Genomic DNA, 16,425 nt, shown 5'->3' on the forward strand with positions numbered 1-16,425 from the left:
TATTACGTAACTCCTGTACTTTTCTATCCAAAATACGTACTGGTATCTTCTCATACCCCAGTGAATCACTAAGTTCCAACTCATCATAACTGACAATATGAGAAGGATCTGAGACGTATTTTCTCAACATCGATACGTGGAACACGTTGATCGCGAGCCACAGAGCGTTATTTAGGGGGTTTTTGTGGTTCATTTGATATTCGATCGAAGATCTGCTTTGTTTGATCTGCTATGCGCCAAGCTGTGACTTTGCTAGCTGACGAAACATTGATCACCTGTTAATAAATGAATCAATCTAAACCCAAATCTGTTTAATTCTATCCTTCCGCTGCTAAGAATTGTATGCCTTTGTTAAATCGTCCAGCCGAGCGGGCCTGTGGCAAGAGTGGGCCTGGATGTCAGTTCCATGTGCATGGGCCTACAATTGATAACAAACTTTTCGGCCCATGATGATCCCAATTGTCATCACAGATCGCTTTTGTAAACCGAGAAGGGAGAGAGAGAGGGAGAGATCCAGAAATAATTTCAGACACCTTGATTGAGGTCCGTAACACGCCAAACTTCCCGCCATTTCATCCCTCAAGATCGTAGCTTCTCCTCCACCTTACAGTCGCGCTCTTCTTCTTCTTCTTTTTCTCATGTGAAATGGAGAAGCCATGAATGCGGAGAAGAGAACGCTGAAGAGAAAGGCTCTCGCCGATTGCACCAACACCGTCGCTTCTCGCCCCTCCTCCGTCTCCTCCTCCTCAAAAGTACCGCCCTCTCTTCTCAATCCCTCTAAGCCCCCTCCTCTCACGTTGCCCGATGCCATCAACCTTGACGCTCCCATTGCCTCCTTCATCAATGCTCGAAACCCTAGCACTTCTCGACGCCGCACTTGTACTTCTACCTCTGGTAATTTCCCCTATCCATTTGTTGTTTCTCTGCCTCTTGTTAGCCGAATCGAATTGTTGTTGATCGTCTAACCCTAGGTACCCTATTTGTTTGCTTATTAAAAAAACTTCGGAACGATCGTTTTCTTTGTGATTTAACATTGTAATGTGATTTTCGTGATTATTGTGAGAACTAAATGTTGTTTTATATTCTGACGTTTGGGTCACGGATTTATCGCTTCTCGTGGATTAATGCTTAAATAACCCTAGCATCATTCTCTTACACGTTACGCAGAATAGGATTAGTACGCTGATTATTGTGCGATTGTTGAAAAAAAATTTATTGCTTCTCCACCCGTATGCAATATCAGTTATAGTTATCTAAAAATTAAGCTGCGGCTGAATCTCGTCAGTCTATGTACAGGGTGATAAAGTTTGTTAAGGGGAGTCTGTAACGATGGTAATGTAAGTGTAATGGTCTTGTTCTTTGTGCACCATTGTCATTTACTTTCAATTCATGGTATAATTTTAGGACTGCTGAATACATTTGTTGTTTTAATTTCTGGGGATCTTTTATTATATAAATGTTAGTCTCCGACATATTTGAGCCTCTTACAGCATTCAGCCAGAGAGAGAGTGCAAAGGAAATAAAAAAGAAGAGGACACTGAATGAAACTGTTGAATGCATAGATGCCGAAGACTCTTCTATTCCACATCTACCACTAGAATCTTCACATAATCCTCCCTCAGGTGATTTTCCCGCTATTTTCTGTTTCTATTGCCTTAACCAAATCCAATTGTTGATATGGAAATCATGGATTCTCTTTTCTATTTGATTGTGGTAATTATTCAAAGAGATTATTTCATTTATATTTTCACATGTAGGTTACTGATTTCTTTCTTCTTGCTGAATGCTCAATTACTGTGGTATTAGTCTATTACACATTACTTAGGAATTCTATGGGGGTCACAGATGGACTTTATGAGAGAAATATTGAATTGAAAAAGTACTGATAATATGTAGTGAATTTGAAAAGTGTTGAAAGTCATAAATAAGTACTCATCAAATAAGTGATGTTTGCATAGTCACTTCTAGCTATGAAAAAATTATATATGCTGTATAAATTTATTATAATATTATTATGATCATAATGATATTTCAACATATAATTAATATATTATAATATGCAGTAAAAAATAATATATGATAAATTATGTTAGTACTTAGTAATAATATTATTAACAAAAAAATTTTAAATTAAAATTTTTGATTGACATTTAAATTATCATTTTTAATTAACAATTCAAACATTGTCTAAATAACATTTAAATGGCATTTTAAATTAATATTTTGAAATTGACATTTAGAATATTACCTTCTGCAATATTAACAGGAATTATATGTTGAAATTTGATGCAGTAATAATTTTTTTTCAAAGTAATTATACCCTACGTTTGGGAGCATGGAATTGGGGCCTTGGATTTCGATAAAACATGGTACAAAATATTGACTTTCTTCCAAATCCACACAAATCCAAATTCAAGTCCCAAAATATTACCTTGTTAATGAATATTATAACATATAATTAAAAATAATTAAAATTTAAAGAATTAAAATGTTAATATTTTAATTGAATTATTATATGTTAAATAAAAATTTTAATTACTGTTAATTATATTTTGTTAGTTACTGTTGATTTTCAATTAACAGCCATTAGTAGCAACTACTGAATTAGCTAACAGTAATAGAATATAAGTAGCTGCAATTAACAGCAATTACATGGTAAGTTGTTAACATTTTTAATTCAAAAAATGTAATGAATCTGATAATCATGCATATTAACAAATCTAATTTCTATTAAAAAAAATGATGATAGTAACAAATATGTTTGCCAGATTATACCACACAGAGATCGGGGGTGGAAGAGGCACTGGCTGGCGAGGGCAGATGGCAAGGAAATAAAACTAATTACGAACATTGTTAAGATGTCACTGAAATAAATTTTAGTGCCTCAAGGATTTTAAGTTTCAGACTCAATGGTGGTTCTGAATGCTATGTTTTTGTCATAATTTGCTTTGATTCCTTTTTGTTTTATTTCAGATGAACATTTTGTGTTTCAAATCCTGGGGATTATTTATTTATTTATTTATCCTTGTGGGGGAAGTGCAGAGTTCTCTAGCTTTATTATTATTATTATTATTACTGTTCCTTGAATTAGAGTACCTATGATTGTGACATATTATAGCTATTTACAGCATGCAATCAAAGCCAGACTGCTGAGGAAATAAAAAATAAGGGAAAGACAATGGTTGAACCCTTTGAACCCATCAATGGCCCCTCTACTCCTCATGGACAGCCAGAATCTTCATATAATCTGGGGAAGACAGTGAATGAACCCCTTGAACCCATCAATGGCCCCTCTACCCCTCATGTAGAATTGGAATCTTCATATAATCAAGGTATGTTTGCTCTCTTTTCTTGTTTGTCTTAACTTTGTCAATTATTCTGGACTTTAACCCTAGCGGGATTCCTGATTTGATCCAGACTTTAAGCCTATGTTGCATCATATTTTAACGTTTGATCAATGTTTCACTTGCTTCTCTTGGAATATTTAACCTTTTGGTGTCTTTGGAGATAATTACCTTTTAATTATTATGATCATGTTTGAGACATATTTGTGCTTATAGTTGATACAATTCTCTTTGATGTTTGGATGTCGAGATTATTGTTCTCCATATTTAATATTGGGTACACAAAGTCTTTAAGATGCAAATGAAGTTGTTGTTACCTTTTGTTTAGAGATCAATGTTTTAAAAGGCCAAGGTGTAAGGCGATGCATTTTAATCCTTAAGAGGTGAGGTGTAAGCCTTTTGAGAATTTTTTAAAGATAAAAATATGTAAATAGATTGTATATATTTTAAAAATAAGGGAAAAGTAAGAAAATCAAAAATATAATGTAAAAAATAAAAATTATATTTACTTTGCAAACTACTTGTGGGCCATTAAAAACTTGCTAACTTAAATACATAACATAAATCATGACCAGAGATAACTATACTATTATAATGTTCAAACTATTTTAATGATCTAAAATGCAACTCAGTTATTTTGGAAAGATTGAGGTTCAAGAGTTTTATAAATCAACTCATATTATGAATTTACTGCATTCCTTTTATACAAATATGTAGTTAAAGTTTGTTAACCAAATCTAACTTGAGAATCACACACCTAAAATGCATAAGCCTCAACTACAAAGGTGCAAAAGGCATGCTTTTTATGAAAATGCATAAGCCTCAACATATAATGCGTTAGCCTTTTTGGAATTTGGAATTTAGATTGAGCCTCAAAGCACTATAGGCATGCCTTGCCTTGAGGCTAGCCTTCATTGAGCCTTTTAAAACACTGGTTTGGATTATAATTTTCATTTGGAGCTAGTCAAATATCTTATGCCTTATTTCATTGTTTCAGAAGACTTGTTCTTGTGAGAATGAAACTTTTATAGTGCCTAACTACTTTGCCATTTATGTGTTTATGCCTAATGATTTGGCCCCTAATTTGCACAATGTAGTCATTTCATCTGATTCATAATGTATTCAAAGCTAGTGAGTTAAATGTTTATTCTGATGCCCAAATTTTACCTAAGGTACTGCTGATTCTGTGGTCCTCAAGTCTTCCATACTTTACAGTCGAAGGCAGCCTGCAGGGAAAAGGAAGACCACAGGGAAGGCAGTGGCTGTAACTATGAGTGCCCCTCCCATGAAGAGGATCAACAGGACTGGGTCTCTCTCTCTCTCTCTCTCTCTCTCATACACTCGCGCACACACACACACACAGAGTTTTCCTCTACTTGGTCATTTTGTCTGATGTCGGCTTTACAATCTTTGAAGAGAAAAAAAGACCGATGTTTATAAATTCTTTTTTAAAGAGATAAGATGTTGGGACTTGGACTGATGACTTCTTTATAAATATTTTGAGGGCCTTAAATTATGTTTGTCTGTGCATATATAATTATTTGAGATAGGTCTCTACTCTGTTTTTGTCTTCCCAAAATGATTTTTGAGGGATCCAACCTTTTGCGTGTGATAGTGTATCTGTGACTCTGTGTGATGCTGTTGCAGGCTTGATGCAGTGTATGGACTTGTGCTGTCTTCTCTACATGCTTCATCAATATATGAATTTGTTAGTGGAGTTGATAGGATGTTCATATTTTAAAGAAAACAAGCTTCTTTTTGTAAAATTGTTGATGTCTGTATGTCACTGGCTTATGCATCTGCATTGGATTTTGACTAGAACCCTTGTCTGAGGCAGAGGAAATATGCTGTGACCTTTTTCCCTTTCTCCTGATATTTTATCAGGAATCATTTTGTCTGAATGCCCTGGAGAATTGAGCACAAAGTTGAGCTCAATCAACATTGACTTGCAAACTCTTGATCATTGAAACTTAGGGCTTTTAAAATTGGATTCACATGCTTTCCCCTTGTCCAAAAACTTGCCAGTTGTAATAGTGTGTAATTTTTGAACTAATAAGTTTTAAAAATTTTGGATATAAATTCTTCTGTTTCTTATTTTATCTCCGCATGTGTGACTCTTTCTGTTGAAATCTTGTTTTTTGCCCTGTTGTATGCTTTTGTGCCTGATATTCTATTCTTCATGTATGCCTGCCGTTTCTCTAAATGTTATTTTGTTAAGTATCTTCTTTTTGCTTCTAATAGGGTCAAACTTAACGAAGCTGGGGAAACTCGTTTATCCAAGTCATGCACAGTTCGTTGGCAAAAACATAAGAAGGTATGTTTAAGACTTTATTTAGTCTTAATTTTCTTTTTGTTTAAGGTATAGAACTACACTTTTTTTTAACTTGCCCTGGGAGTGCATGTGCTCCAGCTTTTTCTAAAATTTTCTACTTATTTTGAAGAAGTATTTGTAGAGAAAATGAATAGGGCTTAAAGGGTGATTGAATTTGATTAGAAGAGCAGTTATGATTAATTATAAGAGCAATTTGGGGTTGTTATGGGTGGTTTTTGGGGTATTTTGGGAGAATTATTGGTAGTTAGTCTAAAAACTAGACCTAGAAAGGTGAATCCCTTTACTGTTATTAGAGATTAAAAAAAAAGGCTTTTTTACCCTGCACCTTGAGCATAAGAAAAACTTCTCACTCAAGGTTGTGCATTTTTTTTGAAGTTGCTGAGCTTGGGAATATTGTGAATCAGATTTTTTTTTTAGTGGCTAGAACACATCGTTTAATAAAATTCTTTTATTTTAATGCCAACAATGGAGTGCCTGATAGTTCAAAGTGTATTAATATGAATGCTATAATTCTCGCTGTTTAAATTTGTATGATGCCATGTACTCTTTATGAAATCCTGTACTGATGATTGTTAACCCTTCATATGCTGATTATTTTTATTATCATTGCTATTCTTGCCAGAAACTGGATTCCTGGCAGCCTGAGGAAGGGGTTTCTGAACCTGCCTTACCACGAGACTTTATAGAGAAGCAGAGAGCTTACTTTGCAGAGGTTGATGCATTTAAACTGCCAGTGGAAGAAGTTTCTGATAGTGAGTTGGAGTAAATACAATAGGAAGGTAGTTTTATACTTCAAATGGATGGTATGGTGGTAAGGTGCCATGTCCCCTTTGACACCTACTGTATAGTTTCAATAGCATGCTCCAGGAATTATATGGGGGAAAAAAAAACTCACCTATCATATTGTTAAGTGGTTTGTAATGTTTTCTCCATGCGGAGTGTAGTGTACATGGGGTGTTGTAATTTTCAAAAAAAATGAAGTTGATTCTTTCAACACAAAACAATTGATTGATTCCCCAAGTTGATCAAATTATGAGGCGCTTCCCCCCAACCAAGCTGGTTGGTAATGTGTTGAGATTTGATTCTTTACGTGGCAGTTTGGATGTGTTCTGATTTCCTGTCTGCAAGGTCTAAGCATCTTGCAAATGAAGAATAATCCCAATTAAGCCTTATTCATGCATCACTAGGGGGATGAATCAGACCATTTGATTTAAGTGCAAACCAACAAGGAAAGGAGGAACTGAAGAAAGTGTCGGTCAATTTGAGCGTTACGGTTGAACTATTGAGTTAGAGACCTTATGTGATGTTTCAAAATCTAACCACTTAAGTCAGGAACATGGTTTTTTATTGTGTTTTTTAGCATTTAGTTTCTGTGGGGTAGGCTATAAATTTGATTGCACTGAAAATTCCACTCCTGCTTCATGAATACCGCATAAGATAATTTTGAATTTTTGCTGCCGTCATTGAATGTAATTTAGAACCATGCATCCACCTTTCTTGTATTAATAATCATTAATCCAGTAAGATGGATCGATTTCTAGTTGCTCCATACGCCACTGACAACATGGTTGATTGCGGACAATAGTTGGCATATGGATCATCCTGGTCTTGCTTATGGCCAGTGAAAGGCAGACTATTTTTGGAATAGACAAGTTAACTAAAGCACCCCTTAATATATATATATATATAAATATAATGCTCCACTCTAATACTAATTCCTCGAAGCCAGCTAGTTGACTCTGCTGCAGTGGAGTCTGATCTGTCCCTGGGTTCCAGTGAGGGGCTTGATGTTGCCCATTTTGACCATGGCTCTGGCGAAGTCTTTGAAGAATGCATGAGGGTCGCAAGCATATTTTTTGACTAGACAATCAGCTGAGGTGCTACTGCCATTGAAGAGCTCCTGGTCAGAATGGAGAAGACCCTTACTTGCTACTAAATTCTCAAAGTAGAAATTATCAAAATGGGTTGGGGTTTGGATGTCCAGGCGTTCAAGCTCGTTGTCGTTTCCACTCATTGGGCAGTTGCGCTTCAAAGATCTGGCGAAGGAGGCATCAATGTTGGAGTCATTGTAAATACGTCCTCGGAATGATGTGCACCTTGCCTGCCCTATGGTGTGACTACCTGAAATTTACCAACGCCAACGCTAAAAGCTTATATCAATTACGCGCAAATTTACAGGAAAAAAAAACTGTTATTTCTTTGTGCCGAAATTGTATTTCTAGGGTGTTAAATTTTGGGATAATCTTCACCCATATTCTGATATTCACAGCTCTACTGAATGGTATAATTTTCCTTCTCTTCTATACTACTACTATAAAGGAGATTGTCCTATTTTATGTTATCTTTTTAAAATTCAAAATTGATCTCATATGGTTATGGTCTGTTTGGATCAAAGATTTTGACGGAGGAAAAGAAAGGAAAACATGAAGGAAATTTATTTTCTATTATATTTTATCTTTATACCAAATAATATTAAAAATAAAAATTTGTTCTAATATAATTAAAAATTAATAAAAATCAAATATTAAGGATGTGTAAAAATAAAATTTTATTTATTAATTTGGTATATTTTTTTATTTATTTTTCTTATTTTCTTTATAACCAAATATAAAAAAGTGAATTCCTCCATATTTTCCTTTCTTTACCCTCTCATTTTCCAAGTTCCAAGCAGGAGGTGTAAGTTGTAAAAAATACATTATAATTCACGTTTAACCATTCCTAAAAATTGAGAAATAGTTTTCCTTCTACTTTAACCTTTTTCCAAAAATGCCTTTATAATCCATGTTTAACGATTTCTAAAAAATTGAAAAATAGTTTTTCTTCTCTTTAACGTTCGTCTAAGTACGGGTGGAATAGCTTGTTGTGGGGGGTGCAAAATGTGGCAGCGGCGTTCAGTTTCTAAAATGTCCTTATATTATTTAATTTATTATTATTATTTTATAAATTTTTATAAATATTAAAAAATAGATAAACTGTGAGGCACGCATTATTATGAATAGTGGATAATAAATTACATTGCTCAAACAATGAAACCTTACCCGACTAGTGGGTACTAAATTATATTGCTCAAACAATTAAACCTTGCCCTTTGTATGAGATAAGGTATATGCATACCTGAAAGAGCCACCAGGTCCTTTAGTGCAAGACCTTGTGCAGAAAAGCTTGAAATGAGAGCAGTTAAATTCAAAGTAGGAGCGGGGATGAAGGTGTTGGCAGCACTTCTATTGGCTGTGGTAGAATCTCTTCTTCCCAATGGTACTGTCCACGATGGCCCTCCCAACTGCAGGCTCCACATTCAATTATTTAAACTGGACTAATATATTTTAATTGAATGATAAGTTTAAAAAAAAGTAAAAATATTTCCATTGAGTTTATGAGCTAAGCACTTCATTATTGCTATTATAATTTTTATTTTTTGGGAAAATGATGCATGGAACTTACATAAACAACAGAGTCCCGAGCAGCTATGGCAAGAATATCAGCACAAGACACCACGCCCGGGCATGCCTTCTCTAACTGAGCTTTTATATCATCCACAACATGGAACCCTCTGATCGAATTGTTATTAGGATTTGCGGTTTGCTCCCCTATGAACTTGTCCGTGTCGTTCAATAAAATCGACCCATCACACCCCTTTATTAATTTCATTCATTGCAAAATTCTAATTGGTTAGTACGTTCTAAGCTCAATTTTATGTTTACGAACATGCACATGTGCGCTAACGCATGCTCAATTAATGAGAATGCAGGTGATTTAAACAGAAACTGAGAGATGATAGTGAGTCACGCTCACATTTACAAAGCAGTCATGGAAATGCAAGCGGAGGAGAGAGGCGCCTATACGTGCCTCCTTCTGAATGGCAGCGACCACCACAGACTGAACAATGGAGGGGGCTTGTGAGCAGGAGGAGGAGTAGTAATGTGGAGAGAGCTTACTGTGGACTATTTGGAGGGACGAAAAAGCAGCAGCGAAGAGGACGGCAAGGTGGATCAATGAGTTATTGCCACGATAATAATTATAAGCTGCCCCCATGATCTATATTGGTGGATGACGTTAGAAATGGAAATGCTGAGAGAGAATCAAAGAGGATTTCAGAGAAAAGGAGGGCAAGAATGCTCTCTGTATTTCTGTATATATTTCAGTAAGTGCACAGTTGTGTGCTCATATGCAATTGCCAAAGAATATTTTTAACTAATTGAGAAAATACAATACTGCCCTTTATATACAGTTCGGCAAGGAAGAAGAGCAACTAATTGAGGGAATAATAAAAAAAGAATATGGAAACGGAAAGAACTTTTGAAGGCAAAGCCTTGGTCATGGTGTCAGCAAGTTCAGCAAAGCTAGGGACATAATGAGTGCAGAGGCTTCCATCTTAGATTTTGTCACGAATTAAATGGCAATCGAGTTCGATATGTTTTGTTCTTTCGTGGAAAACAGGGTTCGCAGCAATGTGGAGGGCAGTTTGATTATCGAAGTGAAGTATAGCTGCCTGAGGATGAGGAACTTGAAGAGCAGATAAGATGAACCGTAGCCATGTTAATTCAGAACAGGTAGCAGCCATGGATCTATACTCTGCCTCTGCCGATGAGCGTGAAACAACCGATTGTTTTTTAGACATCCAAGAGATCAGGGAAGAGCTAAGAAAGATGCAGTAGCCCTCGACAGATTTTCTGGTGTCAGGGTAGGAGGCCCAATTCGAGTCACAGTGGGCCTCAAGTTGAAAGGAAAAAGAACTGGGGAGAAGGAGAGCTTGACCAGGTGCACCCTTGAGGTATCGAAGAACCTTCTGAGCTACCAAGAGGTGTGAATCAGAAGGGTTGGCCATGAATTGGCTTAAAGTTTGAACACTAAAGCGTATGTCTGGGTGGGAGATAGTGAGGTACAGCAGGCGACCAACAAGTCTTCTGTAAACACTGGGGTCGGATAGAGGAGTACCGGTGGACTTAGTGAGTTTAAGGTTTTGGTCCATAGGAGCCTTAGCAAGATTGCTGCCCAGGGTACCAGAATCTGCCAAAATGTCTAGTGTATATTTTCGTTGACACAAATGTATCAATTTAGATGGCCTTGCAATCTCTATGCCAAGAAAGTAGCGCAATGTGCCGAGGTCCTTTATCTGAAACTTGCTATGTAGGAAAGCCTTGAAGTCAATCACAGCATTGAGATCATTGCCGGCGACAAGTATGTCATCAACATAAATGAGTAAAATAACAATGATGCCATTTGTGTTGCGGGTGAAAAGGCTATAATCAACTTTGGATTGAGAGAAACCAGATTCAAGCAAAGCAGTGGAGAGTTTAGAATACCATTGTCTTGATGCCTGTTTGAGACCATACAAACTTTTGAGTAACTTGCAAACTTGGTTGGGAGAACCTTTCTTGTAGCTGGGAGGCTTGGTCATGTAAATGTCTTCATGTAAATCCCCGTGTAAGAAGGCATGGTTGACATCAAATTGACGTAGATGCCAACCCTTAATTGACGCAATAGCTAAAAGACATCTCACGATGACTAGTTTTGCAACTGGAGAGAATGTCTCTTTGTAATCGACCCCGTCAAGTTGAGTGTAGCCTTTAGCTACTAATCTGGCCGTCAATCTCTCAACACTGCCGTCAAAATTATATTTAATTTTGGACATATTTACAGCCAATGGTTACTTTTCCAGGAGGTAAAGCAGTGAGTTCCCAAGTATGGTTTGCTTCCAAGGCAGCGAGCTCATTATCCATAGTTTGACACCAACTGAGGTCCTTAATGGCTTGTTTAAAAGTTGGTGGTTCAATGTGAGTGGAAATAATGGTTGAAAAGGCTTTATATGGAGGGGAAAAAGATTGATAGAAGAGAGTATGATGCAGGGGAAAGGGTTTACCTGAGGAAGACAGCAGCTACTTGTTCAACGATAGGATGGGAGCAGCAAGAGTAGTTTGTTGGCAGTGGAAATCCTACAGATAACGCGGTGCAGTTCTGGCTCTAGTGGACTTGTGAGGGAGGAGAGGAGAGGAGAGGAGAGTTGGATGGTGGGGGAGAAGCAAGGGAAAAGGAAGGAGGGGTTTGGGAAAGGGGGTGGGGTTCCTTGGGAAGGATAGTGGTAGGTAATGATGGAGGAATAGGAGAGGAGGAAGGAAGCTAGTGGGAATTAGAGGAAATGATAGGGTGTGGCATGGTGGTGAGGGGAGGAGATGGAGAAGAAAGAGAAGGGGATGGTGTGTTGGGGAGGAGAGAATGGTAGGGAAAAGTCGTTTCATGGAAGTGGACATCTCGAGATAGAAAAACTTGCTCAGTTTATAAGTCAAGTAATTTATATGCTTTAATGTCGAAAGGATATCCTAAAAAAACACAAGCTCTACCACGGGGGTCAAATTTCTTCCTCCCATGAGAGAGTGTAGAGGCTTAAGCAAGGCAGCCGAAGACTCGTAAGTGTTGGTAACTGGGTGGGATATTGAAAAGGGTTTCATAAGGGGTTTTATTATGAAGGAGGGGGGTGGGGGTTCTATTAATAAGGTACACTACTGTAAGAACACAGTCAATCCAAAACTTGAGATTGAGACGTGATTGGAATCGTAATGCACAAGCCACATTCATGATATGTTGATGTTTTCTCTCAACAACCCTATTTTGTTGGGGTGCTTCCACGCAACTCCTTTGGTGTATGATGCCTTTGGTTTGATAGAAATCTTTCATTTGGAATTCAGAACCATTGTCACTCCTAAGTATCTCAATTTTTGTCTAAAATTGTGTTTCAATGAGGTTGCAAAAGGTGACAATACAAGTTCTAGTATCAGATTTATTTTGAAGCATGTAAACCCAAGTTGTTATAGAGAAATCATCAATAAGAGTGAGGAAGAAACGGGATCCATCAGCTACAATTGTGGAGTTGGGACCCCAAATATCACAATGGACAATATTAAAAGCATGTAGAGAGGAGTGCTCAGATTGTGGAAAGGGAAGACGATGTTGTTTGGCTAAATGACAGACAGAACATGGCATTTTATTATTGTGTTTCAAAGTGCGAGTTACAATGGGGTCATTAATTAAAAGTAATCTAGAAGGAGAGAGATGTGGCCAAGTTTGTAGTGCCATAAATCTGAACAAGAGGTTGTCTGAGTAGCAGAAGTAAAGCGGAGGTGGTCTTTGTGGAGGAAAGTAGGACAAGCATCAATAAGAGCAGAAGGTGACACCCGTGAGCTGAGTAAATGATAAAGGCCACCTCTAACTTCACCCATCCCAATCGTTGTCCAAGAAGCTAAGTCCTGAAGATAGCAAGAAGCAGATAGAAAAATTAGGCAGTAGGAAGCATGTTGAGCAAGTTGTTTGGTAGAAAGAAAGTTAAAATGAAAAGAAGGCACACACAAGACATGGTTCAGCACTAAGTGCTCAAAAATTCGCACAACACCAGTGTGGGTAACAGGGACTGCTGTGCCATTAGGTAACTTGACTTGGTAAGAAATAGCAGCGGTTATGGATGTGAAGAGGGAGGAACAACAGATCATATGATTAGTTGCCCTTGTGTCAATAATCCAAGGTGGGGCGTGTGAGTTATGAAATATCTGTGTGTGTGATTCTGAACAAATGGCCATACCAGCAACCCGAGAGGTGTTGATATTACTAGAAGATGGAGATGGAGAGGGCTGAGCAGTAGAGAGAGCAGCCATGGGTGAGCTGGGTTCCTTGGGATGCAAAAGAGCAAGAAGTTGCTGATATTGGCTCTTAGTAAATGCCATAGATTCAGTTGGGACAACCTTATGATTAGCCTCTAAGAGAGTGCTAGAGTGGGTGGTAGTGGGTGCAAAACTTCTGGGTTTCCCATAGAGCTTGTGTCCGGGGGGTAGCTGTGTAGTTTGTAACGTTTAGCAACAATCTGGTCAGTCTTGTGACATTGTGAACACAAAGGAGGTTCAGCATTGCCAATCTTAAAACAATTATCAAAAGAGTGGCCTGGTATCTTACAGTGGGAGCAATATGGATGGTTGGTTTTCTGGGCATTTGGGTTGGAGGACTTGGGGGTGTATTTTGTGGGATTGTATGTAGGTTTGGCCATCATAGCCAAAAGGTCAGAGGGGTAGAGGTGGGAATGAGTTGGTGTTGTCGTTCTTGTTGCCGGACCATAGAGAACACTCGGTTAAGAGGTGGTAGGGGATCAAGAAGCATAATCTGGTCTCTTGTGTTTGAGTAAGAGTCAGACAATCCCATGAGGAATAGAATGACACAATCACGGTTGTAACGATCATGAAGAATCTTCAATTTTCCATAGTCACAGCTGGGAAGGGGGTCATAAACAGCAAGCTCATCCCATAATCCTTTGAGGCGATGAAAATATATAGCGACAGAATCCTGACTTTGTGCTAAAGCAGCTAAATCACATTTTGTTGAGTGAAACGATCCCTAAGTTCCAACCACAACACTATGGAATCATCAACTAAAGCAAGGCTTGATTTCATAGAAACATTTACAGAATTATGCAGCAATAGACAACCAGATCATTGCATCTCTCCCAGGCTTCAAGAAGAGGGTCTGAAGAAGCAGAAGGTTTAAGAAGCGTGCCATTGATGAATTCGAGTTTGTTCTTCGCACGAAGAGCTCGGCTAATAGCACTCGACCAGTTGACATAATTATTAGCAGTAAGGAGGTCAGAGACCAATGCAGTAGCAGGGTTATCACCATTCTCAATTCGGAATGGGTTAAAGGGGTTAAAGAAATTTAGGTATCAGTCTGGAGAGTTCTTCTCATTGGAGAGTTTGGAAGTATCATCATCTCCAATGTGAAGTACTAGTGAATCATGCTCAGATACCATGTCAGAAATGGAAATGCAGAGAGAGAATCAAAGAGGATTTCAGAGAAAAGGAGGGCAAAAATGCTCTCTGTATTTCCGTATATATTTCAGCAAGCGCACAGTTGTGTGCTTATATACAATTGCCAAAGAATATTTTTAACTAACTAAGAAAATACAATACCACCTTTTATATATAGCTGGGCAAGGAAGAAGAGCAACTAACTGAGGGAATAATAAAAAAAGAATATGGAAACAGAATGGCAGACGTTAGTATTCAGGTGTGCCATGTGCTGTGTGCTGTGCTGAAGACATCTCCAATAGATGATGAAATTTAATTAATAATTGAACTCTTCCTATATATATATAGATATATATATATATATATATATATCTCTATTGTTGGGCTTTTATGGAGCCTAGTTGCGTTAAATTTGGATGATGACCTGACCTTTCTTTAATGAGAGATTTCTATCCCGACCTTTCATTGGGCCCGTTTTGTAGCCTATTCGGAACCCTGTGCGCAGCATATAAGATGATTATTTTTTAGGTGATTAGGGTATGCGGTCACACTTCGCGAGAGAGCAAGAGGGAGAGTATTGTACCGCTGCACTCTCTGTATTTTCTTTTTGATAATAGTGAAATCCCTACAACTCCGTGGACGTAGGCAAAATTTCCAAACCACGTAAATACTGTCTTGTGCGTGTGATTGATTTTTCTTTGGCATGTATTCTTTCTCTATTTTGTTTCTCGCAGGTTTTAGGAATTTGTTCTTAATTCCCAACAACTGGTATTAGAGTCTAGGGTTAGGTTCGAGTGGGAGCAATGGCAGAGAAAGCAGGAAAGGCGTTTGGAATAGAAAAAAGTTTGATGGCACAGACTTTGGATTCTGGAGGATGCAGATCGAGGATTATCACTATGGGAAGAAGTTACATCTGCCGCTTCTAGGAGAAAAACCTGCAACTATGAAGGACGAGGAATGGACTCTCCTTGACAGACAGGTACTGGGAGTTATAAGATTAACTCTGTCTAGGTTTGTTGCACACAACGTTGTAAAGGAGAAGATTACAGTAGATCTGATAAAGGCTTTGTCCGGTATGTATGAAAAATCGTCAGCAAATAACAAGGTACATCTGATGAAGAAATTGTTTAATTTGAAGATGGCAGAGAATGTATCAGTAACACAACATCTGAATGAGTTTAATACTATCACAAATCAATTATCATCTGTAGAAATTGATTTTGATGACGAGATCCATGCATTAATCGTTTTGGCTTTGTTTCCAAATAGTTGGGAGGCAATGAGGATGGCAGTAAGCAACTCTATAGGAAAAGAAAAATTGAAGTATAATGATATACGGGATTTAATTCTGGCTGAGGAGATTCGTAGAAGAGCTGTGGGTGAAACCTCAGGATCTAGTTCTGTCCTAAACCTTAAGACAAGAGGCAGAGGTAATGACCGAAATTCAGATTGGGGTAGATCAAAATCTAGAAACTATAATCGAAACAGAAGTAAATCTCGATCTGGCCAAAAGGGATAATGCTGGAACTGCGGGAAAACGGGTCACTTTAGGAGACAATGCAAAAGCCTTAAGAAGAAGAATGAGGATGATTCTACTAATGTTGTAACAGAAGAGGTACATGATGCACTACTTCTTGCAGTAGACAGTCCACTTGATGATTAAGTTTTGGACTAAGGAGCTTTGTTTTATACCACTTCACACCATGAAATCATATAGAACTATGTAGCAGGAGATTTTGGTAAGGTGTATTTGGCTGATGGTACAACCTTGGATGTTGTGGGTATGGGAAACGTCTGGATGTCGTTGCCCAATGGGTCTATTTGGTTTCTGGGGAAGGTACGACATATTGCTGACCTAAGACGGAATTTGATTTTTTTCGGACAACTTGATGATGAAGGGCATGCAATGTTGTTTGCTGGTGGCACTTGGAAGGTTACAAAGGGAGCAAGAGTATTGGATCGTGGAAAT

At 37.8% G+C, this 16,425-nt stretch overlaps 2 protein-coding genes across 2 annotated transcripts; one reads left to right on the top strand and one right to left on the bottom strand.

Moving 5' to 3' along the window:
- The first annotated feature begins 451 nt into the window (after window positions 1-451).
- On the top strand, window positions 452-6,706 carry LOC131161638 (uncharacterized). Its single transcript, XM_058117554.1, has 6 exons — window positions 452-894; window positions 1,491-1,622; window positions 3,129-3,332; window positions 4,517-4,652; window positions 5,586-5,658; window positions 6,299-6,706. The coding sequence occupies exons 1-6, from the start codon at window positions 657-659 to the stop codon at window positions 6,440-6,442; spliced, it is 927 nt and encodes a 308-aa protein (XP_057973537.1). The 5' UTR covers window positions 452-656; the 3' UTR covers window positions 6,443-6,706.
- Window positions 6,707-7,146: 440 nt separating this feature from the next.
- Window positions 7,147-9,901, bottom strand: LOC131161637 (peroxidase P7-like). Its single transcript, XM_058117552.1, has 4 exons — window positions 9,469-9,901; window positions 9,118-9,309; window positions 8,791-8,956; window positions 7,147-7,797 (listed from the first exon to the last, which is right to left on the bottom strand). Exons 1-4 carry the CDS (start codon window positions 9,706-9,708, stop codon window positions 7,406-7,408), a joined length of 990 nt encoding a protein of 329 aa, XP_057973535.1. The 5' UTR covers window positions 9,709-9,901; the 3' UTR covers window positions 7,147-7,405.
- Between the last annotated feature and the right edge of the window lie 6,524 nt (window positions 9,902-16,425).

The sequence above is a fragment of the Malania oleifera genome, chromosome 8, assembly GCF_029873635.1.
Source record: "Malania oleifera isolate guangnan ecotype guangnan chromosome 8, ASM2987363v1, whole genome shotgun sequence".
Lineage (NCBI taxonomy): Eukaryota > Viridiplantae > Streptophyta > Magnoliopsida > Santalales > Ximeniaceae > Malania > Malania oleifera.

Bases quoted from the DNA above. Each gene is read 5' to 3' on its own strand.
- LOC131161637 (XM_058117552.1), bottom strand. From the start codon at position 9,708: ATGGGGGCAGCTTATAATTATTATCGTGGCAATAACTCATTGATCCAC. The intron at 9,310-9,468 runs GTGAGCGTGACT...AAATTAATAAAG, and splicing joins TCCATGACTGCTTTGTAAAT to GGGTGTGATGGGTCGATTTT. The intron at 8,957-9,117 runs GTAAGTTCCATG...TGGAGCCTGCAG, and splicing joins CTCGGGACTCTGTTGTTTAT to TTGGGAGGGCCATCGTGGAC.
- LOC131161638 (XM_058117554.1), top strand. From the start codon at position 657: ATGAATGCGGAGAAGAGAACGCTGAAGAGAAAGGCTCTCGCCGATTGC. The intron at 3,333-4,516 runs GTATGTTTGCTC...ATTTTACCTAAG, and splicing joins GGAATCTTCATATAATCAAG to GTACTGCTGATTCTGTGGTC. The intron at 4,653-5,585 runs GTCTCTCTCTCT...TGCTTCTAATAG, and splicing joins AAGAGGATCAACAGGACTGG to GGTCAAACTTAACGAAGCTG.